The 25,290-nt window shown below is 28.0% G+C and overlaps 1 protein-coding gene across 1 annotated transcript in view; it reads left to right on the forward strand.

Moving 5' to 3' along the window:
- LOC142331744 (uncharacterized) overlaps positions 1 to 25,290 on the forward strand; it is a 542,969-nt gene continuing 517,679 nt past the window's right edge. The window contains exon 1 of the mRNA XM_075377800.1: positions 1 to 536. Coding sequence (XP_075233915.1) covers positions 467 to 536 — 70 coding nt within the window. The 5' untranslated portion in view covers positions 1 to 466. The remainder of the gene's footprint in view (positions 537 to 25,290) is intronic.

Consider the following 25,290-nt stretch of genomic DNA (forward strand, 5'->3'; position numbering starts at 1 on the left):
TTGAACCGGGCGAGCGGCGGCGGTGTGTGGCGGTAAACATTTGATCGGTTGATAATATAGTGCTGCTTCTAGCCGAAAGTAACCCTGTGCTGTGTATTATTTTATGAATACTATATATATCTGACACCACTTTGCTTCTGACATTATTTTAGTGAAAAAATAATTAAAAGATATGTGGTGTCAATTGTGTTTTAAATTATTTTTATAATAAAATTGATTAAATTTTTTTTTTTTTTAATTAAAAAAAAAATAAAACCGTTAAAAATGTGAACAGTGAATTTTTATATTGGGACTTCTAAAAGTCCTTTTATTTAGTGATATTTATAGATGAATGTCAAAGTGAATAAAAATATTATTGATAAAAATATAATAATTCGCAAGTTTTATTATTATTATTTTGAAGAAATTAATTTCAGTGGTTATCAACAATGAAAAGTCGGGTGCAAAGCTCGGATACATATATAAAATGCTAATTTGGACAACCATAATTTTCATTTTGTTTACCATCGCTTTATCGTCTAATCATCCATTACAAGGTAAAAGAGATAAAAAATTTACCTAGCACATAAAAATTTTTCTAGCACTGACTTAGAACAAATACTCTTAAAACATTACCTATTGTTGCTAAAAAATTATCAGAATTGTTTAAAGGAAAAGAGTAAGACAAAAAATTAATAAAAAAATCACAATTTAACTAACACTTCAATAAAACAAATATACATAAAAGTTTTATTTATTTTTCTGTACTCATTAATTATTAATTATGCAAATAACATTAGAAATGTATGCTACTCTACATATAACAAAAGTAAACTTTTGAATGAGTTTCCTGGAAATATCAAATAAAACTACAGAAAAGCTTAATCATAGCAAGATTAAAAAGTTCAAAATTTGATTAAATAATATATATAGAAGCGATTATATTTCATATTAATGCATAAAGAAGATAATTTTATTAAAAATAGAGATGGGAAACTACGTAAAAATTTTAAAGATCGGTACACTTTAAAATAGAAATTTTCAAGACAACATATTTTAAAATTAAATGTATACATAGTTTAAAAGATCGGTACACTTTAAAACAGAAATTTTCAAGACAACATATTTTAAAATTAAATGTATACATAGAAAGCTCTTTTTTGTTTAATCAATATTACTTATACATTTATAAGTAGAATTTTTTTAAAATTTTTTCAGGAAAATATTTAATATTTAAATAGATTGATTGATTCTTTTCAAACATTTGGTAATTTATTTAAAAAGCGATAACAGAAGCAAGTTAAACTATTTTCTGATAAACTGAGTATGTTAGTCAAAAATAGTTTTTTTTTGGATTTAGTATGTTTTCTTTAATTATAACAACAGCAAAATTACAAGTTTTTTTACATAAAACAGATATAAAATAATAAATATTGGTTTTGACCAATCTTGGATTTGACCCAAGATCTGGCAAAAAATAAAATACCATTCATTACTAATCCACTGATTAAAAATTTAATGATATCTTCAAACTTGGAATTTAAATATCAGATAAATCTTAACTTCATAGATTTATGAAGAAAATATTTTATGCCTTATAAACATATTGTCAAGATTTACCGCCAAATGATACAGAGAATCTTTAAACCGTTGTTTGTAAAATTTAGTTTATACTTTAATATTTTGTTTCACTGTGTTAGTCGAATATTACTGTAAATAAATCAAAGTTTTCTAAGAATTATCTTCAATATTTTTTTTGTATTTGAAGTATTAAAGTTACTGATGTACCCCAAAGTTAAACTCTATGTCCAAAGAAATTTCAAATTTAACTTGTATCTTGGATTTAGTTAAGAGTTAAGATGTTTTTCAATTGATTTTCTCTAATCAACTTTTGTTTATTTTTTAAGAACACAGATTTCATTATTTGCAAAGGTAATAATAATTCGTAAATAATTTATTGAATATTGGTCTACATGATTTATCGATTCGTAACAAAGATGTTGGAGCCCACAGTTTTATATTCTAAAAAGGTTCTCATAAAATTTGAAGTAATTGTAAGTTATAACATTACACGGGAATATACACACCACAATAAATGTTTATTTATAATCTGTAATTTATCAATTTATTAAATTTTTAAATCAAACAATTTTATCTATACTTAAATTTCAGTAATTAAAATCTATTCAAAGAAAGGTTTTCTTTAACTGGTAACGCTGAATTTAAAAAAAAAAGATCTGTGTTTTATTCCTGATCAAATTGATAAGTCAATAATGTGGTGGTCTAATCTTGGGTAAAGATATCCTGATTTATCAAGGGAATTGGAGTAGGGTTTACATTCCCAAGAAAAAAGCATTTTTTTCGTTGTTGTTTTTATTCCACCATTCATGGTTTTTCTGTAGGAATCTCATTTTTTCTCATTATTTGATCCCTTTTTTTCTTAGAATGGATGTCTACGGTTTTGGTTAGACTCTTCAGAGTCCTTGTTAAAAATGTAAAATTTTTTGGAATTATTTCTCATTCGAATTTCTGTGGTTTATTATGTGATGCTCTCATATTGAAAATCTTTGATATCCCGTTCGATTTTGTGTAAGATGGATCCTCACTCCCGAGAGACATCTTGAAACATTACTTTGAGTGACATTTTTGTTTTGTGGTTTCTCTTCTACTATCCTTTTTTTCACTATTAACCCGTTTTCCTTATTCTTAATCCAGTAATATCTTTCTTACTTTTCCAGTATTTTCATTTGATTTTACCTAGACACCTCCATCGCAGATCAGTTAATTTCCAAGTCGAGAGTTCTAAGGTTCAAATCCTAGTAAAGGCAGTTACTTTTATACGGATTTCAATAGTAGATCGTGAATACTGGTGCTCTTTGGTAGTTTGGTTTCAGTTAAACACACATCTCAGGAATGGTTGACCTGAGACTGTACAAGATTACACATTATTTACATTCATACATATCATCCCCTTAAGTAATACCTTACGGTGGTTCTGGAGGCTAAACAGAAAAAGAAAGATACCTACATTTAATCAATAATAAGGGTGTTGGGACCTTCACTGTTATTGTGCAATTAGAATTTTCTGTGATTTAGATGTTCTATCAATGGAATATTTTAAGGATGTGAGATTTTCTTTGTAGAAGCTATACCAAAAAACATCCTGGAACGAGATGCTTATCAAGCATAGTTTACTCCCAACTAATACACATATCCAACTATCTGTTAACAATATATACATTGTAGTATTTTATTTTTGATATAAAAATTAAGTTAAATTTCTTAATTTATTCCTGATAATTTCACAACTCTTTGACAAAGTTGTAAGTTTCTAACTTTCATCTGGAAAGTTCTGGGGAGGTGAATCCCAGTCAGAGCTAGAATTTTTTAAACTACGAGATTTATTTCTTATTACAAATAAAAAGTAGAGATAGAATGCCAATACTAGGATTCAGCCTGTAGTTTCTGAAGTAAATTAAAAAAAAAAATCCTTAAAAAAATGAAATTAACAGTTTAATCTATCATGTTTGGATTTAATTCGATTCATTTTGTTGGTGAAGATTTATCTATAAATAACTCAGTTTTTCTTAAAGACGAATCGAATTTAGTTTTTAATCTGTTTTACCATTTTTATTTTTGTATTTCTAGTACATAGAAACTATATCGTAATTATTTCCTTTACAAGAATCTAATACAGGATTATTTTATTTAATTAAATTTTATCCTGAATAGATGTGATTAAAGAATTCATATTTATGTTGTTTCTATATTTTTTCATAGAATTTAATTTTATAAATTTATATTAATATTTGTTATACCACAAAATTTATGAAAATCTTATTATAAATTCGTTAAACTATAAGGTTGTATATAAACTGAATTATTGAAATATTACAATTATAACCAAGAAGTAATTTAATTCCGTTTAAAAATGTCAATTTTTAAATTAAAAAATTAAACAAACTTAATGCAAAATTAAATCAAATTAAAAAAAAATCACGAAATAGAAAGTAAAAAATAATAATTTTTCAATTCCATTTTAATTTTGGCTTTTAGAAGTCGGAGCCAAATCTACCAAAAATTTACTAACCCTTAATTTAGGAATAATTTAAAAAAAAAATATTTAAATTTAAACAATTGAAGAAGTATTACTTCTTAATTTTTGTAGTCGATTTATTATCATTTTTTTTTTTTAAATTAATTTATCTAACGAAATGGAGCTCTGTACGAATAACACCCGTTCACAAGAAACACAAACGTGACAACTTACGTAATGATAAAAAAATGAAAAGGAATTATTGATAAACGATATAAAGACTATATATAAATATTATTTTTTTTCCGAAAGTTACCTTCTTTTTTCCTGTTTAGCCTCCGGTAATCACCTTTTAGATAATTCTTCAGAGGATGAATGAGAATGATATGTAAGAGTGTAAATGAAGTGTAGTCTTGTACAATCTCAGTTCTACCATTCCTGAGATGTGTGGTTAATTGAAATCCAACCACCAAAGAACACCGGTATCCACGATCTAGTATTCTACCAAAAGTTACCTAAAAATAATTTTTTTCACTTTTCACGTAAAAATGGTTTGAATGTCAGAATATTATGCATTATGATTAATGTCAGACCATTATTATGTATCATTACGCTTTATTCCACTACATTATGACGTCAAAAAAAAAAAAAAATACCTTTAAATCTTCTACGTCAATATTGTAATTATGTTCAGAAATCTTTCTTTTTTTTTGAGTAATTTTGAAATAAACTTACTATAGTGAGAGTACTAGAAAGATTTCTTTACAAATTAAAGCAAAAAATCATTGAAACTGGCTGTGTAAAGAAAAGAACAGCTTTAATTTTTTGTTTTAATGCAGGTGAAATTGAGAACTTCCAATTTTTATTGTTTAAATAATTTTTTTTTTAAATCGCTTAAATGGTAATAAAACTGTGAATAATTACAATTTTTGTTGACGTAACATTCAAAACAATGAAGTACCTATAAATGAATTAATTATATTAATAACAATAATTTCATTAATGAGCAGGTCAAGCCTTCAATAAATAACAAAAGGACATGTTTTTTATAAACAGGCGAAATAACGTGGTGGAGTGGTAGCGTCTCGTCCTTTCATCCAGAAGTCCCGGGTTTGAATCTCATTCAGGCATGACATATTTTATACGCTACAAAGATTTCATTTCCGCATTAGGTTTGCTATAAGTGGATTTGTTCTGTTCTTTACTAATGAATAAATAACTTAAAAGATCTTAAAGAATACAATAAGCTGCATTTTCTTACAAACTGATGATTCCAAAACTCTGGAAATTATAGATACAAACATCTTAAAAATAAATCTATGAAATACTTATGTTTGAAAGCATTATTATTTAGTGGTAAATTATTGAAGTTAAACAACTTGAAATCAAAATCAATTAGTGTGTGATAAACCTATGGGGAATCTTTTAAAAATTTATAATTGATGGTTAAAATTCTCCTGCTGAACGATAATCAGTTGTTATTAGTATATATATGATATGTATCTTTACCGTAGTGGTTGTATATGATCTAATACGAGATAAAAATCATTCCTGAAAATCATTGATTACACAATCATTTGTAAGCATAAAAAACATCACACGCCAGGTTTATTATAAAAATTAAAATTTCCCGTTGTTTTCTTCAAAAAAAAACCATGTTTTTATCCACCGTAAAATTCATATGGAAACGAAGAAACCTGCACTTTCCCCCGTTCAGCACACAGGAACATCAAGGTTACCGGTATGTAATTTCGATTACTGCCGAGTCTCGGAAAGTGCAGGCCAAAGAAGAACGAAGAGGTCATCTGAAGAAGAAGAAAAAGAAGACCCGCTACACCACCCGACGTCACGGACAGGAGTCCGGAAAAAGAGCCCAGCAGAGAAGCACCGTGAAGGGCAGCCATTGAAGTAGATGAAGAACTTCTCCTTAATCATACCATAAAATATCTCAATACCTACAATTAATTTAAACCAGCAATTGCGACTCCCTCCGGAAAAAGGGGCGCATTGCTCCCTCCAAACCTAGGGCCCCTTTGTGGCGTATTCCTGGTAGCCTATGAAACGCTAGCACCGAAAGGACTTCAGCGGACGGTCTGAAGGGGAATCACGTCGGGGGCACAGGTTTTAAAAGCCTAGCCTCCCGCGGTCGGACCCAGAAATGGGTTTGAGAACGGATATGGAATGCTAATCATAAATCCGTCCATAAAATATAATAAAACTTAAAAGTTAGACCCGTCATTAAAATAAACCCTTGAAATACGCCCGATTACAGAATCATCCAGCAGCAAGGGACACTGTCCAGGCTCTGCGATTCTAACTCCCGCCACTTTTGCATTCCATTCCATTCCATATGGAAAGCAATTTAAATATTTATATGATAATTTGAAATTAAATTTGACTTCATTTGCACTTGTTTAATCCAATACTGGGTCAATCATCACGGGATGAATTAAAAAAATAATAATAAACGCTGTACATAATGTTTATTCGCTTGGGTATATATCTACATACTTCTCAGTTTTAGTAATTATTTATTAACGATCAAAATAATAAAATTTAAAATTATTTATATGTTTATAAATAATAGACATTAATAAAATAGGCGATCGATTATGATTTTTTGTTTTGTTTATTAAAACACATCTAATTAAAAATGAAATCATTTTAGCCAATTTCATAAAATGTTTAATATAAAATATTTGCAAAAATATGTTACTTCACATTAATATTTCTTTAGGTGCGTTTTTATACAAAGTAAGAAGAGAAGAAACCTGTTGCAAGGTGAAAGCGAATTTTATTAACACGGTATGCGTGCGCGCGTGCTAGTAGATGTCAGTGAGAAAGGTAGTGTATGCGTGAGGTGTGTTAAAAAAAGCACTGCAATGTCATGTAAGAATATTTTGCTCGCTTAGTTTAGTAGAAATTTTAGTTTATTTTTCATGTTTTAATGGAAAAAGATAAATTCTACTTAAAATATCGAAAGTGACTCTAAATATAATTTGATTTAGAATAAATACTTTTTTTTAAAACTAATAATGAGATATAAAAAAAATAATAAATATATAAAAAAAATACTTGAAAAAACATATGCCTAATATTAAAATAATTATCTGAAGTAAAACATTGTTTTTTCTTTGGATTAATTATTTTGATAAATTTTATCAATAATTTAACAGTTTTTTTTTATATATTGAATTATATAATGTGTCTTATCTCAGATACAATGCACTTTATATGCATTTTTTTTTTACTCGGTGGTTTAACACAAGTAAAGATTAAGAAATAGAATGAAACATTAATATGCACTAGTATATTTATGCTAGTGATACACTAATAAAGGGTAAAAACAAACACACACACACACATTATTTCAGTTCTTTAAATTTCAGGTTTTTTAAATCATACCAAATTAAAGAGCCGAACAATCAACTTTCTAAAGGATTAATTTGACATCAACTTCTTTCGAAATTTAAAGATGAATTAAAAAATATTATTTTTAAATTCACAAAACGATTTCATGATTACTTTATTAATTTTTTTTATTTTTACTTTTTAAAAAAAAATATGAACAGCCCTAAAAAGCGCTTCTAGCATAAATACAAACTGTTGATAACAAACCTACTTGATGAAAAATAAGAAACAGAATTCAAAGAAGATTATGTTACTTACTACAATCGAGATTAATATAAAGCAGTATGGAAAACGGTAATATATATTATTTTTTACAAATAAGTTTTCCAAACTAATTTCCCTTAATTTTCGCGTGAAAATATTATGAATATCAGAAAATACGTCATTGTGGTATAATAATCCAGTACTTAACAATAATGAATTAAAAATAAATATAAAATATCATTTTTTATATAAATAATAAACAATTTTTCATTAAAATTATTTGTAAGGAAATTAATTTGTGAACACTACGAGAATGTCCACTATAAAATAACAGAAAAGGGATTATCTAAGTTGTTCATATGACGAAACAGTAAAGTTTAAACAAAAAATAAATAAATAAATAAAAATTCGATCTGTAAAGCTCATATAAAGACTGAATTAAAATGAAAAAAAAACCCACCAGGTTGGTCTAGTTGAAAATTCGTCGCCCAAGTTCTCAGGTTCAAATGCTGATTTAGGCAGTTGCTTTTATTCGGATTTGAATACTAGATCGTGGATACCGGTGTTCTTTGGTGGTTGGGTTTCAATTAATCACACATCTCAGGAATGGTCGGCCTGAATTTATTCAAGAATACACGTTTACCGGTATAGTTTCATTATACTGATAAGTCGCTAATGACTTTTAAGTGTTGATTTATTAGTATTGATGCGATTATAAATAAAAGTATTAAAAAAACAATAAAAAAAAACATTTAAAGTTGTTTAAATAAATAGGTAAAGACGACTGAAACGGAATTTTATTCGGTGTTCTTAAATTGGAGGTCTATACATTTTCGGATTCTACATGTCAAAATGAACAAAAAATGTTTTGAATTGAATAAAAAATTTTTTAAATTTGTTTAAAAGAGACAAAAAAAACTGGAATTGAATTTTATCCTGTGTTCCTAAAATGGTGGACTAGCTATACAATTTCGGATTCTTCGAGTCAAAATATACAAACAATCTCTTATGAAAAAAATACCGATTTCTCCTTCATTTTCCTTCTGTACGCCATTTTTGTTTATTAATTAAAAATTTTTATCTCATAATCAGAATGAAAAGTCACAAAAATATTTGATACACACATTTATACCAATATCGTCTAATAAATAAAAAAAATTACACTATAAGCAGGTTCACAAATTTCAAACTGGTGGCCATGTAAATTTTTCAATTCTTTATAACTCGGTAATCCTTAGTTTTATCATATTATAAACATTTATAAGAAATAATAAGCATTTTATTGTGAAGATAATGACACTTTAAATTTGAAAATCAGTTGTAAAAAATAACCAACTTATGACAGAAAATGTATAACATAATTTTTTGATAATTTCATATCTTTCTCCATTAAATTACGCATTTGATTAATTATGCTGTTAATTTATTATATTGTTAACTATTTTAATTTATTATTAAATATCGTTAATGATTACATCATTTATTTCTAATATTCACATTTTTTTATAGGTCATCTTTTCATTATTTTGGCACATAGAATCTAAAAATGTATTTTAGGAATTCCCTGTACTAATCCAACCACGTTATTATCTGTAATCATATATGTATTTATCCAACCACGGGTATACAAAAACATACGGAAAATAGTAGAAGATATCACTTATTAAATAATATAGCTGAATATTTATGAAGTGTACCGAGTTAAAAGATTAGAGTAATATAGGAAGGAGTATAGAAATACATCAAATCAGTCAAATGACAAATAAAAATAATTTATTTTAAATCTTTATTTCATCATTTTATATTTTATTGCGTAAAAATATAATTTTTATTTGACTCTTTTAATAAATTGACTTGAAATAAAAAGTAAATATTTTTCCAAACATTTGTTAAAAAAAAAAAAAAAAAAAAAAAGATTTGATCAAAAATATGTTTTCCATTATCTAACAACTAAAAGTTTATTTTTAATTTAGTGTATAAATCAAACTAGAGCTTTATCTCTGTGGGGGATAGGTAGCATTCTATTTTTCATCAGAGATTCTGAGTTTATTGTCATTCATCAGTTAACTATTTTTAAATCAGCCTGTTGTTATATTAACAAATAATCAATTTGAAACAAAACCAATCACTGTATAACATATACACAGTAAGCTGTAATGAAAAATTAATTTTATCTTTGAAATAAAAAAACATAATTGAACTTTTATCTGCACGTTGACGTAATATTTAATTTTTTATAAAACGATTATACTGCACTTATTAATTATTGTTACCGAAGATAACTGAAAAATGCAAATAAATTAATAATAATATGCTACCTATATAAAACTTGTAATTTAGAATAACGTATTTTAATAATTTTGTTGCTAGGTAATCAAATACATCGTAATATATTCATTAACAAGTAACACGCAAATATATTTACTTCAGCATAAAACGGTAACTTATGCTAAAAAAAACTGATCGTTTCAAAAATCAAATAAAAAATTTTATCGCTATGTAAACTAACATAAAATTAAAGCTTTTATTAATTAAACTTTTTAAACGTGTTTATCGTTAGTTTATCATTAATCAAATTTGAAGGTTGTATCCTTGACAATAAATAAACATATATTAATTACGTTATATCTTTGCCCGTGAATTTGAAGTTAATCTACTCGTTCAATATAATAATAACAAAGGTACAAACATCGAGGGTGTCCTTATTTTACTTGCCGCTAACAATTTTCTGTTAATATAAGCAATTTTATTAAATAATATTAAAATATATTTTTTAAAAGCTACATATTTAAGGAAAGTATCCTTAATGACTTTTTAACCTAACACGACTTGACTGAAATAAAAAAAGAGTACTGAAAATATAATCACTTCTTATTGATATCGCCTGGTTTGGAAGTTTTTCAACCACCGATAGTTTAACAATTATACAAGTAGTTTTTCACGTAATATGTATTTCACAATAAAAAAATAACTCAGAAATAAGAATTTTGTTTTATTTTAAGTTTTCCATTCAGTCATAGTTTTCTCCCATTAGGGCAGGTCCTGTCACGGCTGCTGCTCTCCACCTTGTTCTATCCTTTGCTAACCTCTTTTTTCGATAATCCCATTCATCATTTGAAATCTCTTCTTTCCTGTTCCTTTCCATCTATTTATCCCATTCGTTAATAAACACCTTCTTCTCGTACAATATCCTAGCCGGTTCCTTTTCCTACATTCAATCGCATTTTCCTGTTCTCCTTAATAATTTTTCATTTGTTAGATAGTCTTGCAATCTGATATTTATCGTTCTGCGCTACACCTACATCTCAAAAGCCTCAATTAGTTTGCCGTCTGCCTTTCTCATCATCCGCGTTTCAGCTTCGTAGAATATCACAGTCCAAATAAAACATTAGATTAATCTCTTCCTTAACGCTAAGTTTAACTTTCCACACAGCAGTCTTTCCTTTTTATTAAATATCTGATTACTTCTTGATATTCTTGTTTTAATTTCTACTGTGCAAATCAGGTCATCGATTTTAAAGCTCCTGAAATTTCTTTAACTGCTCTAAAATTGCTTTTCTACCTTAATCTCAATCCTCTCCTCTTCCACCTAATACTAATACCTAATATTTTATCTTCTTTTTGCTGATTCTCATACCCTGACCTTCATAAGTTTTATTCATCAAGGATTTCTTTTAATGTACTTGGGTTCTCCACCGGTACCGCTATGTAATCAAAAAAATAATACATTTATTCTTCTTCCCCCGTTCTCCCGTCAATTTTCGTATGTACATGTGTGTGTTCGGTGTTAGCCTCTAAATCACCTTTATCTCCAGAACTACCGGGCCGATTTTTTCCAAACTTGATGAGATTACTTCTATATATTTTGTAAAATCGCACCCTCACCCCCGAAAAAGGCACTTGTAGTCGTCTGCTATGTTGTGATATCACAGGTGAGCGGTAGAATTAGATAAATGGATAATATTTGAAGTGTAAAAAAGTAACTCTGATCGGCTGGGTCTCGAACTCTATCGGCCGATCGAGTCAATACCTGATGCGTTAAGCCAAGTACCGACTGGCTACACCAGTCTGCCAACCGTACAAGAAAAATTTATTCTTTGTAAGTTGTAAAATTGTATAAGTTTAGTTAGTGCCGACTGTCGCCGCCAGTACCGCCACACCCGCGCGAATTAAATACGGTATGCGCGCGCGCTTTAGTTAGAATCATTGAACTACATAAACGAGAAAATATTATATTTAAGTAAAATGACAAATATTTTAACTTTGTTTGTGTAAGTGTTTGTAAGCTGTGCATCAGAAACAATCCAGAAAATTTCCCTGAACGTGCTTTTCCCTGAACTATCTTTTCAGCTTCTTAAAAGAATTTTCTACTGAATTTTCTGGAAGAAATTTATTAGGGAAATTCCTTTTATAAGATACAAATAATAAACATCGAAATGGAAACATTTCCTTAATTGCTTTAATGTAAATAAAAAGAAATAAAGAAAAAACGTATAGATGAAATTTATAGTCTATCTTTTTTTTTGAGGAACGGATAAAAATAATTAAAAAGTTTAGACACAAAATAAAAGTTTTGTTTTTTTATTAAAAATAAAGATAGAAAAAAAATTAATAAAAATAAAATAAAATAACGGAACTAACATAATAAATTGATTTATAAAAAAAAAATCATTTTAGATTCCTTATTTTTGAATGAACCATAATGGAAGAAAAATCATATAACTACTTTAGGAAGTATAAATATGTTTATTAAGTAAAATTCAAACATAAAATAAATTAAATTTAATCAATTATGAATTTGATAAGATCTTTATTTGATGGGGCAACCGTAAAAAAAATTCTCTTATGTTATTTCTGCTTTATTTATTTCATAAAGGCCAATGATTATTATTAAATTTCTTCTTTTTTTAAGTTAGTTGTATTTTTATTTATCACGTACTTAGAAAAAAAATATTTGTCTCATAATTCTTTTTTTTTTAAATGTAGAAAAATCTTCAATTTTCTTAAATATGAACATTTCGCAAATTCAGATTGTAGAAAATAAGTAGTTTGGTTTGTTAGTATAATTAATTAATTTATTTTTAATTACTAATTATACCCGTAATTATTTATACTAAAAATATTAACTATATATTTTTATCTTCGCTGATTCACTTAATGAAGATGTTCATTTTTTTACATCACTTGCTCTAGTTCTTTAGAAAGTAATGAAAATTAATGATAAATTAAGTATGAACAAGTATATATATATATATATATATATATATATAAAACATGAATATATTAAAAAAAAAAAAACATATATACATATAGCCTACACTGTTAGTTTTTTTAATTAACGTGTTTATGAATTCTCTTTTTAACGATTACAACTAATTATTTCAAAATTATTATTAATAATATAGAACTATATATTTCCCTTATTTTTTTATTTATACCTATAAAAACTAGGAAGTTTGTCCTGTGTCTTTAAAATTACGTATAACTTTTGTAATAAAAAGAAAATAATATATATTACAAATTACAGTAAACAAACAAAATACCACCTATCGCTTCCATCTGTAATAACCTTTTTTTCTTTAGCCTTCGGGACCACCATTAGTTATCGGTTTAGAGGATTAGATGAAATGACAAATTTTAGCGTGTGAAAATGTCATGCCTGACCGAGATTCGTACCCGGGACCTCCGGAATAAAAAGCTAAAACGCTACCATTCGCACCACGGAGGCCGGCAGTCTGACAATATTAATACATTAAACAAGCCGTACTTTAATAGAAGGGTTTCGCTCGTGTCCTTTTATTAAAAAAAACAGCTCTATCTTGGTCAAATTTTCGAAATTAAATTTAGTCAAAGCTAATATAAATAATATTGCTAATTTTATATAGTTGAAATAATCATGAAAATATTGGCAAAGGTTTTTTAAGCTTATTCATAACTGTAAAAATAAAATATAAATGAAACCGATTAGAAGCGATTTAAATTACTTAAAACAGGCTTTGAAGAGAAAACTGCCTGCCCACTGACTGTACTCTATCAGTATAGATTGTTAATTTTTTTGATATATATGACATGTAAATGAGATGTAGTCTTGTACAGACTCAGGCTGACCATTCCTGAGACTTGTAGTTAATTGAACCCCAACCACCAAAATACACCGGTATCCACTCTCTAGTATTTCAAATCTGTACACAAGCAACTAACGTTTACTAGGATTTGAACCTCAGAACCTTCAGACTTCGAAAATTTGCTGTTAAACAACCGATTTGCGATGACGAGTTAACCACTAGATAGCCCGGTGAACATAATTATAGGTTATTAATTAAACTATATAATTAATTTGTTAATTACATTATGTAAATTTAAATTATATCTCTCATCCGGAGGTACCGGGTTCGAATCTCGATCAGGCATCTTTTTCATACGATTAAAAACTATCATTTCATATTCTCAAGGCAAAAGCACCGAACTTATGCGGTTAATTAATAATTAAAAAATTAAATTATATAAACTAAAACAAAGTTTAATAAGATATATATTATGAAATCTCTAATACATCGGTTTTATCTTTACGGGTTGGTTGATTTGAAAACACGGTGAGTTCAAGTCAAAAATTTGTGGTTGCTTGAGGTTAGGATCTAGAGTATCGTTAAAAAGCAACTGTATACGATAAAATTCGTTACTGATGTAAATCTGAATATAATATCATATTTGTTACGTAGAAATACGCATTAGTTACTTAACAGTTGAAAATTGAAACGGTTTTATTTTAAAAATAAGAAATGATTTAATATCAATAAATTTGACTACCGTATACCCAAACAAGTTTTAAAGATTTATATAATCTAGGAATTTTTGGTAAACTAAAAATTTAAATTTAAAAAATCAAGAAATACAGCTTCTTGAGTCTAAGTTTAACGTATGGTGATAACATGTTAATTCTAAATCTATCGTTTATCAATCTAAAGTCCCAGATATGTAAATTTTGATTTTTTAAATTTAAAGGTACATCATGCGGGCGGTCCGAAGAAGATAAAATTATGGCATCCCTTGTAAATTAAGTAATAATACTTGTTACATGACAGAAAGTTATTATTTTATACGGTGTGAGAGCAAGAATTGAGTCTACGCCTCCAAATAGCGGAAGAGAATTGAACAGTTCTACCGTGCGAAACTGAAAAATATCGATTAGTGAGAAACGACTCTAGTAAAAGATAATATTGTATGGGTTTATCCAGAGAAGGAGGCTAAACATTTTATTTCCTTTTATTTTACCGCTAATTTGAACTAATTATATTTAAATCAGAACTCAAACGAAAATTTACATAAATCATTTACAACTTAAAAACACTTCTAATTAAATTTCACGCTGAAATTATTTAAATAGAGGAAAAATGCCGACCACCATGGTGGAGTGAAGATTTTCTAACTTTCATCCGGAAGGTTTTGGTTTGAATCCCGGTACAGATTAATATTAGTAATGGTGTCCAAAAATGAGTTGACATTTTAATCTTTTAATATTATAAATTATTAATAATTTTTTATTTATTTGAAAATTGATAATAATTTTGTTTTATTAGAAAGTAGTGACACGGAGGTTATGTGTGATACAAAACATCTGACAAATGAGCCTTCCGGTTTTGGCTGCACATGTTTAATCTTTTAACAAAATTTTCAAAGCGTGTTGACATAATTACTGGGCAATGTTGTATCGAATTTCTTCTTTGAGGTCCTCAGTTGTTTGTGATATATTGATGTACACTTTATCCAACGGTGTTAAATCACATGATCTTGGCGGTCAATTCACATCATCTCGTTGGATGACAACAAGATTAATAAATTTTGCTTGCAATAACTGCATGGTTTCATTGGGAGCATGCTACACCATTTTGTTGAAACCATATCTCTTGCATATCCATATAATTAATTTCAGGTCATAAAAAGTTTAAAATTATCTCACAAAATCGAACTCCACTGATTGTAATAGCTTTTTAATTTTCGAAGAAGTAAGATCCAATTAAGCGCCTATCCCAAAATCCATACCAAACCGTGATCCGTCGAGGGTGAATAGGAAAATCTTCAATCTTTTTCGGATTTTCTGATTCTTAAATTCAACAATTTTATTTACTGAAAAAGCTGGTAAGAAGAAAATATTCCAAATTGCTAAATATGATTTTTTTTCGAAAACTCGTTATTTTTACAATTTCTATGCGTTCAAGGGTGTACTTTTCCATAATTTATCCTCAATGTTTACTGATAACAGCATATAAATTTCTCTACTCTGGTTTCAATTTGACAAACATGGCGGCAAATTTAAAATATTAATTCATTTTGGAACACCTTTACAATAAAACTTTATTATTCATGAGTAACTGTAATAAGCCGGTAATTACTAAAATAAATAATAAAAAGTTGGTCAGGTTGTTAAATATTGATTGTTCAATTTTTGTAACCCATCGGTTTGGTCTAGTGGTGAACGCGTCTTCCCAAATCAGCTGATTTGGAAGTCGAGATTTCCTGCGTTCAACTCCTACTAAAGTCAGTTATTTTTACACGGATTTGAATACTAGATCGTGGATACCGGTGTTCTTTGGTGGTTGGGTTTCAATTAATCATAACCACACATCTCAGGAACGGTCGAACTGAGAATGTACAAGAGTTACACTTCATTTACACTCATACATATCGTCCTCATTCATCCTCTGAAGTATTATCTGAACGGTAATTACCGGAGGCTAAACAGGAAAAAAGAAAAGAAGGAATTTTTGTGACATCTGTAATTAATAATGAAAGTAGATGTAATACTGTTTATTTTATTAGAAAACACGTTTTTAACATATTGTAAATTACTACTTTTTTTTTGTCTTCAGTCATTTGACTGGTTTGATGCAGCTCTCCAAGATTTCCTATCTAGTGCTAGTCGTTTCATTTCAGTATACCCTCTACAAATTACTACTATATTTTTTAAATAATTTAAGATCTTTAATTTTTAAAAATATTTCTTTAATTCAACTAGCCATTCATAGTTTTATTAATGCAATATTTATTTATAAAAACAGTTTTAAAAATTTCATCGTCTAATAAAGTAATAATGTTAAAAAAAAATCAACATTGGCCTTGGTTAATTAATCTTTGTTTTATTAAGCGAAAAAATTAAGCTTAAATTATCGTACTAAGCTATTAAAAATATAACAAAAAACAAATTTTTAATGTAATGTTTTGTTAGAAGATTAATTGAAAAATTATTATTCTTTTTCTTACTGATGAGTAATTTACTTTTAATTTTAATTAAAATTTTACTAATTTAAAAATATATATAATTATTATATTACGGTCTAATTATAATAATTATTTTCCTTATTTTTATGTCAATTTTATACAAAACTTATTAATAAAAATTTTAATTAAAACTAGTTACACAAATTACTAATAATAAAATAACACGGAAATTTAAAATTTAAAAATATATTTATTATTTTAATCATTTAGAACAGTAGCAACAGTAATAAAATGCATTTATAATAATTTTCAAAGTTTGATCAATGAAGTAAGAGAATTACATGATTAAAAAACTCAAATCCGAAATATCATCGGTAATGTTTTTTGTTACACAGAGAAAAACTCTACATCGTAATGATGTATACTGATTCCGAATAAGATAATACTTAAACTGAATCTGAATACATCATTGTATCACCTGTGCCAACAGGCTGACCGAAAAATATTAGTTATTATAATGAATGAGAATGAATTATCTTAAGTGTGAAAAAAATACGATGTGTTTATACACCACATTTGGGTAAATGCTAGAAATAAATCGCTAATTAAATGACAAGATATATTAAGAACAATAAATTATTTAACAATCAATATATATAAATCATAGGGTTCTGTAAATAAACACGTATCGGACGCCTCTCGTCCGAGTATACTCCGAATCTATAATGAATCTGATATTAATATTTTTTTAAAATATACTTTTAACAACATTTATAGGTTGCTGCTTTAAATCCGGTCCGAAGGACCAAAACAAAAAAAATGTCTTGTAGAAAGATGTAAAATGGTATATCATGTGGACTGTATCGATATTCATATAATAGGAGCTATTTCATTCCCCCCGGGTTTGTAAATTTAAAGTTATAAGCGAAATAAGATATGTTAAAATACAAATTTAATGTGTTAACATTTAATTTTCACACTAGAAACAATCATATCTAATTACCACGAATAACAAGAAGTTATATATAAAAAAACAGATGTTTTTATTATTATTTGGTTGCTAGACAACTTAAATTATTTATTTTACTGATGTGATAGTGGCGTTATCTCCAACATGATACCAACTTCCATTTTTACACAAATCATTAACCTCGACAACCACGGTCTCTAATACATCCACCAAAATCTTTAAATTTATTTCCGTTGGTAATTATTTAGTTGAGGTGCCTCTCCTAGAAATCACAAAAAAAAACATATCAAATCGTTGTAAAATCTTTAGAATATTGATACACCCGATAATGCAGATTCTCACCTACGGATAATGTAGAATTCTTCTTATTCACTACACTACTTTTATTATTTATAACTTAAATAATAAATTTATTATTTAAATAATCAAAACATTACTATTAATTAGTCGAAGTTAGCGAGCAAAGCGAACGTAGGTTAAGTTTGGTTAGATAAATAAAATTTTAATATAGTTTAGTAAGAGACATTGAGTAGTGAAGACGTGCTGTCGAACGCTCCGTGGTTTTTTGCTTTCTTGATTGGTTTTTTCTGGGTTTTGGTAATTACTCAACTATATTAAAATTTATTAATCTAACCAAACTTAAACTACGCTCGCTAATCTCGACTAATTAATAGTTATATTATTTAAATAATAAATTTATTATTTAATTTATAATATTGAGTGCATCAATATTCAAATATCTACTTTTCCGACACTTCATTTCCATCATAAAATACATTTCAAAAGATTTTACAACGATTTGATAGGTTTTTTTGTGATTTCGGGGTGAGGCACCTCAACTAAATAATTACAAAATCTTTAAATCTATTTCCGTTTTACGAACGAATTATTTTTCTACTACAGTAGTCACAAACTACTCCATTTTTTGTTTTTTTTTTCTCTTTAGCCTCCATGAATCAACGTCAGGTATTACTTGAGAGGATGTATGAGTGTAAGTAAAGTGCAGTCTTTTTTATTTATTTTTTCCCTGTTTAGCCTCCGGGAATTACCATTCAGGTATTACTTCAGAGGATGAATGAGGATGATATGTATGAATGTAAATGAAGTGTAGTCTTGTACAGTCTCAGGTCGACCATTCCTGAGATGTGTGGTTAATTGAAACCCAACCACCAAAGAACACCGGTATCCACGATCTAGTATTCAAATCCGTACAAAATTAAACTTCCTTTACTATGATTTGAACGTTGGAACTCTCGACTTCGAAATCAGCTGATTTGCGAAGACGAGTTCACCACTAGACGAACCCGGTGGGTAAACTCACTAATTTTTAACGAATAGAAATGACTTCTTTTTTCATGTATAAATTAATAGTTTAAAAAATATAAAATTATAAACATTATGCTTGATCCGGATTCGAACCAAGAACTTATGGATAAAAGGTAATTGTAATGGAAATCGGTGTATAAAATTGTTCTACACAAAAAATATTTGAAAAAATGGATTGAATCAAAAAAAAAATTAAATTAAAAAATAAAAAAAAACCGCACTGAAAAACAGGTACTTTTTTGGAATTTCACAACAAAAAAAATCAAAAATTTATTTTTATTCAATGTAAAACAGCAATAATTAACATTATTGTATTTAATTTAAATATAACTTTTGTTATAAATAAGTTGTCTATAATTTATTTATATATTTACAATTAATTATATGATAGCGAGCAAAGCGTGCGTAACTTATGTTTGGTTAGATACTTTGATATTCCGTGGTGCGAGTGGTAGCGTCTCGGGCTTTCATCCGGAGGTCCCGGTACGGATCCGGGATCCAAATCCCGGTCAGGCGTGGTATTTTTACAAGCTACAAAATTGTCATTTCATCTATCCTCTGGAATAATACCTAACGTTGGTCCCAGAAGCTACAAAAACTGATATCTTGTACAAGGAATCAACATAATCTTTTTTTTCTCTTCCATTTTATTATACCCCCAAGGCAACCGGTTCCCGCCGTTCAGACGTTACTCGGTCGCCTCAGGATGCCGAGGCAGTAGTCTCTGCCCTCCTTATTTTACCTCCACTAGAGGGATTTCCCAACAGGGGTCCCCGAGCCTCACAGGGACACACCGACCTCTTCTTCCGGGCAGCCGACACGGCCCGCCTCTGGAGTACAGCCTCCCCGGCCCTAACCTACACTCTTCAGACATGCCTTACGCATATCCTTCGCGATCCGCGTCCCCTGCACATACCTTGAGGGTCCCTATGTCATCATCGGGAAACTCCGACCCACCCACTCTTGCATGTGAGTAAGCCAAAGCACCCTAGACATAGAGGCAGCCTCCCTGGCCATGAACCTCACTAAGTTTCGTAGAATCAACATAATCTAACCAAACATAACCTACGCTTGTTTCACTCGCTAGCCTCGTCTAATTAACTTAAAAATAGAAATTATTTTCGTGAAGTTGTATAAAAAAGTTTTGCTGTGAAATTCCAAAACTGTACAAAAATAATTTCTCCAATAAGTCCTCAGTAAAATCTTTAAAAATGTTTTATTTGAAGTTGATTTTTTAATAATTTATTGGTAGATTTTAACGTTTTATTTATTTATTATTTTTTCCCAATCATCTATTAAACTGATTTTTTTTTAGTATTTAAGTACGTTTAATCTTTATTCACTTTATATCTTAATAATTCAAATAAATTTCTTAAACCGTACCTCATAATCCAATTCATTTAAAACTTGGCTCCGACCAAAAAATACGTTTCAAAGATTTATTGCAAGCTGTATTTGAAAAATTATTTTTTCCTTTTCATTGAAATATTAAAAAAATTTTTTTTAGTTTTATTTTTTTAACGTATTCAATGAAATATTAAAAAAAGGTTCTTTTAATCTGTAGTATGTTCAAAAACAAAAAAAAATACAATATATAATTTTTGGAGGTTGAGAATAAAATTTTCATATACCGGTTAAGCTTAAAAAATTCACTTAAGTAAAGAATTCTCTAAATCTAACACCCCTTTCAATAAAGGCTAAAATATAAAAATAAAATTTTCAAAAAAGATTTTCTGGATTTTAGGTCCAAGGGGGTTTATAATTTTTTTAAAAAGATTAACATTTCCTGATAGCTTTATGTATGAAGTATAAACTTTCAAAAGTGCTTTGAAATATATTTAAACCGAAGGGAGACAGAATAAAAGAGCAAAATAAGATATATATATATATATATATATATATCAATTTTAAGAAATAGATTTTTAAGAGATAGAATTTTAAGAGAGATAGAAGATTGAATTTAAAGAAGAAAAAAAACGTTTTGTATTATTTATGTATGCGTTATAGGTAACAAATTTGCTTTAATACAGTTTTCTCTAAAATGCCTCTGAAAAAAATTCGAAATTGGTTTTCTCCCGATATCACTCCAGCCCTTAACAAATTTTGAAAAAAGATATAAGATCTAAAGACATAAGATCATAAGAAAATCCATTTGCTTAATCCTAAGATTTTTTTTATCTCAAAATAAAACTTAAAATATGTTACACTATTACAGAAACTATAAGTAAGCATGATCACATACAATCACAATATATGAAATCTCCTCAAAAATTACATACTAATATTGTATACAGAACATTTAATGAAAGTACAGATCTAAAATTAGATCAGAGAACAGTGCCGTTGGCATTTCAACGAAAATCAAAAACAATCATAAGAATTAATAAAGAAGAAAAAAAAATCAAAGTAAAACTATAATTAATAATGAAATAATAATAATAACTAAAATTGAACGAAGTGAAAGAATACGGTAGGTAATATAAGTTGATGCAGTTTCATCTCAAATCACGTAAAGTCATCAAGGTCCAACACGTGGAGTCGTTTTGGCCTTCTAACGTCTTCACAATTGCGCTGAAGGTTAATAGTTAAAATAGTTCACGTGTTTGTTTCACCGCAATTTATATTTTGTACTGGATCGCTATATTTCTTAACAAACAAACAAACGGTAAACCCAGTTATGCGTAGATTTCACTATTTATTACGAACCATGGCGGCCTCTGTGATATTTCTCAAGAATTTGTTTTGGAATCTCGACGTTGCCACTCTTAGTGTACCCCAAAACTGAATCCCATAGTTCCAGATCGGTTTCAGGATCGTATATAAAAAAGAGTAAAAAAATTATCCTTAATTTTATATAGTATTTTTTTTTGTTGTAAAAATTAAAAGATAATTAAAGGAATTTTATTTGCGAATAGGCTAATCAATACCGCAATTAAAACGTAATTATAATGAAATTTTAATAGAATACTACTGCTCCGTAACCCGTCTCCAAGTATGATATTGCAAACAAACAGTAGATTTTTGAGTGCGCGTTTTCTCATTATTTATTCACATCAATTTCTAAACCTTTTCAGTATAAATTATGAAAGATAAATAATCACATGAAATATTGTTTGTTAATATAATAATAACCGTTAACATAATTATGTACTCTATATACGTAATATTTATGCAAAATTACGTATATAACAATCATTATCGATATACGTGCGTGTTTAATAAGTATAAACTTTATAATAAAAATAATAAAAAAAAAAAATTGATACGACCCTCTCTAACGAATTCTATTTTTTATACAGTTAGGCTTACTATAATAAGCTAATATATTGTAATATAAACTAGCGGCACGTTTTATCTTATTTCGTTTTCCACTGAAGCTTAAATAATAACTAAAATAATAATAGTGGTTAAAGAGATTGAAATGTGTTGAAAATTTTATTATCAATGTTGTGATTAATAATACTATATACCATTATTATTTGTTCTTTTATATATTTATAAGGTCTTTCTTTTATTTTTTATAGTTAAATATACATAAAATTAAAAATGTTTGAACTTTCTCGTTGGCAGACGTAGTAACATGCTTGTATTATTCCCGGCTACATTACTTTACCTAGTAAAGATGCATTTCTATCAAAACGTATTAATTTCTACGTTATCCAGCTTTCTCAACGTCGAATTATGTCCTCGCTGACTTCCAAAAGAAAAAGGAATTTTAAATCTATTTAAAATTTTAAAATTTCAATGGAATTTATTTGCGAATAAGCCGTAATTAAAACTTAATGATTAAGAAATCTTGGTAAAACATTATTGCTTCATAACCTGTCTCCATGTCTGATATTTTTGGAAACAACCAGTGGATCTTAAATTTTATTGTATTTTTTAAATATTTTTAATTTTTTAAAGGAAATTTCCTTCAAAATTTTTTTTTGTGTCATTTTTAGTTTTTCAAAATGTTTTTTACTCAATCTCCTAACTACTTTTATGGTTTCCTAATGGTCACTTTTCTCCTATTTTCTTTACATTAATAATAACGTTTCATATTTTCTAGGGACATATCATAGTCAATTCTCGTATTTATTTTGTCATCATATCTGTTTCCTTAAAAACGAAATTTCATATCTTTCTTTCTATACTATCAATTTTTTTGTACTACCTAAAATCTGTCATATATGACTTAATTCTCCGAAGACAATCTCTTGTTTCTTTTCCAATTAATATTCGTGTTTCTGTCCCATGATATAAGGCGTAAAATTTTATTCACACCAGTATTTCCCTTTCCGTGTCATTATTTCAATTCAATGATTTCCATAATGATAAATTTTTTTTTCAGATTTCTTACACCCTAATTGTAATTAAATATTCTCGTTTACGTATTTATTTTATGATAACCATTTATTTAGCTTTTTGTTGGTTGAATTTCAATTCTATCAAATGTCTTTTAAATTAAAATTTCAAAAAGTTAAAAATATACTGTTCCTCTAATCCAAAATCACAATTTTTTAGCATCGATTCAAACGGTGCAACATTATTTCTGTGCATATTATTTTGTCCATTCATGAGGAATTTACTTAAGTTCCCTTAAAAACAGAATTAAAAATTTACACAACATTACAGAAATATATGAATCAAAAAATAATCCTTTAAGAATAAATTAAGCATAGTTCTACTATTACCTTGCTAATTTTATTATGTATTCTCGAAGGAAGTACATATTTGAATACTAGATCGTGGATACCGGTGTTCTTTGATGGTTGGGGTTCAATTAACCACACTCTCAGGAATACTCAACCTGAGATTGTACAAGACTGAACTTCATTTATATTCGTACAAATCATCCGTCTTAATCCTCTGAAGTAATACCTTACGGTGGTTTGGAAGGCTAAACAAAAAAGAAAGAATTTCTCTCGTGCTGATAATCTTAAAAAAAAAATATTTTCCTAACCTGAATAAACATTTTTTTAACACTATAAATTTATGTATTTTATAGATCGACTTGACATAATAGAAAAACTCAATTTGTTTTTTAAAAAGTTTATTAGGTTTATCACATACATTTCATAATATGATAATATTTTTTTAACTGTAATAAATTGTACGATTTGTTTATCCAATATATTTTAATACTAAAAAAGGGTGAATTATTTTAAGTACAATGAATACATAAAGTTCAACAATAGGTAATTAGGAAGAAAAATTTTGTTAAGACAAGAGATAAATATTAAAAATTAAAAAAGATGACTGCCAAAAAAAAGCATTGCTGACAAACATTGCTCTCTAATATAGGATAATTACTAATGCAGGGTAATTGGATACTAAATGCAGGATACTCATGCATCTAAATCGGTTAAGCCGTTGAGCTGCTACGGTGGTAAAAACATACATACATACATACACCCTAAATACATTACACTTCTTTTTGGGCAGTCGTGTAGTGAATATAAATGTCTAGTTTTCTTTATTAGGTTTTTATAGCTTTTCAGATAATTTTTTTCTCAAAGTAAAATTTACAAACGATTTCAGCATTACAGAAACCATAAGTAAATATAACATACAATAATATGAAGCGAAGCATACATCGAAACTGCTAAAAAATTACATACTAATATTTCTATACAGAATATTTAATGAAAGTACGTACACGTAAAATTAGAACAGAGAACAGTTCCACTGGAAACAGAAAACAAAAACAATCGTAAAAATTCATAAACAGAAAAAAAAAACTATAATTAATAATGAAAGAATATTAACTAAAATTGAACGAAGTGAAATAATGAATTGATGGGTAACATGCAATTGATGCTGCTCCAACTCAAATCTCAAAAAGTAACCACGGTTCAACGCCGACCTCCATGGCGTGAGTGGTAGCGTCTCGGCCTTCCCGGTTGTCCCGGATTCGAATCCCGGTCAGGCATGACATTTTCACACACGCTACAAATTATTTATATCATTCTCTAAGGTAATAGTGAATGATATGAAATATCATTTGTTTAACCTGCCGTCCCGAAGGTTAAACAAAAAAATAAACAAGGTTCAACACGTGGAGTAGTTTTAGCCTTCCAACGTCTTTAACACTGTCTAGAAGGTTAATAGCTAAATAGTTCACGTAGTTGTTCAGCCGCAATTTATTTTCGGTACCGAATCGCTG

The sequence above is a fragment of the Lycorma delicatula genome, chromosome 10 (genome assembly GCF_047948215.1).
Source record: "Lycorma delicatula isolate Av1 chromosome 10, ASM4794821v1, whole genome shotgun sequence".
Lineage (NCBI taxonomy): Eukaryota > Metazoa > Arthropoda > Insecta > Hemiptera > Fulgoridae > Lycorma > Lycorma delicatula.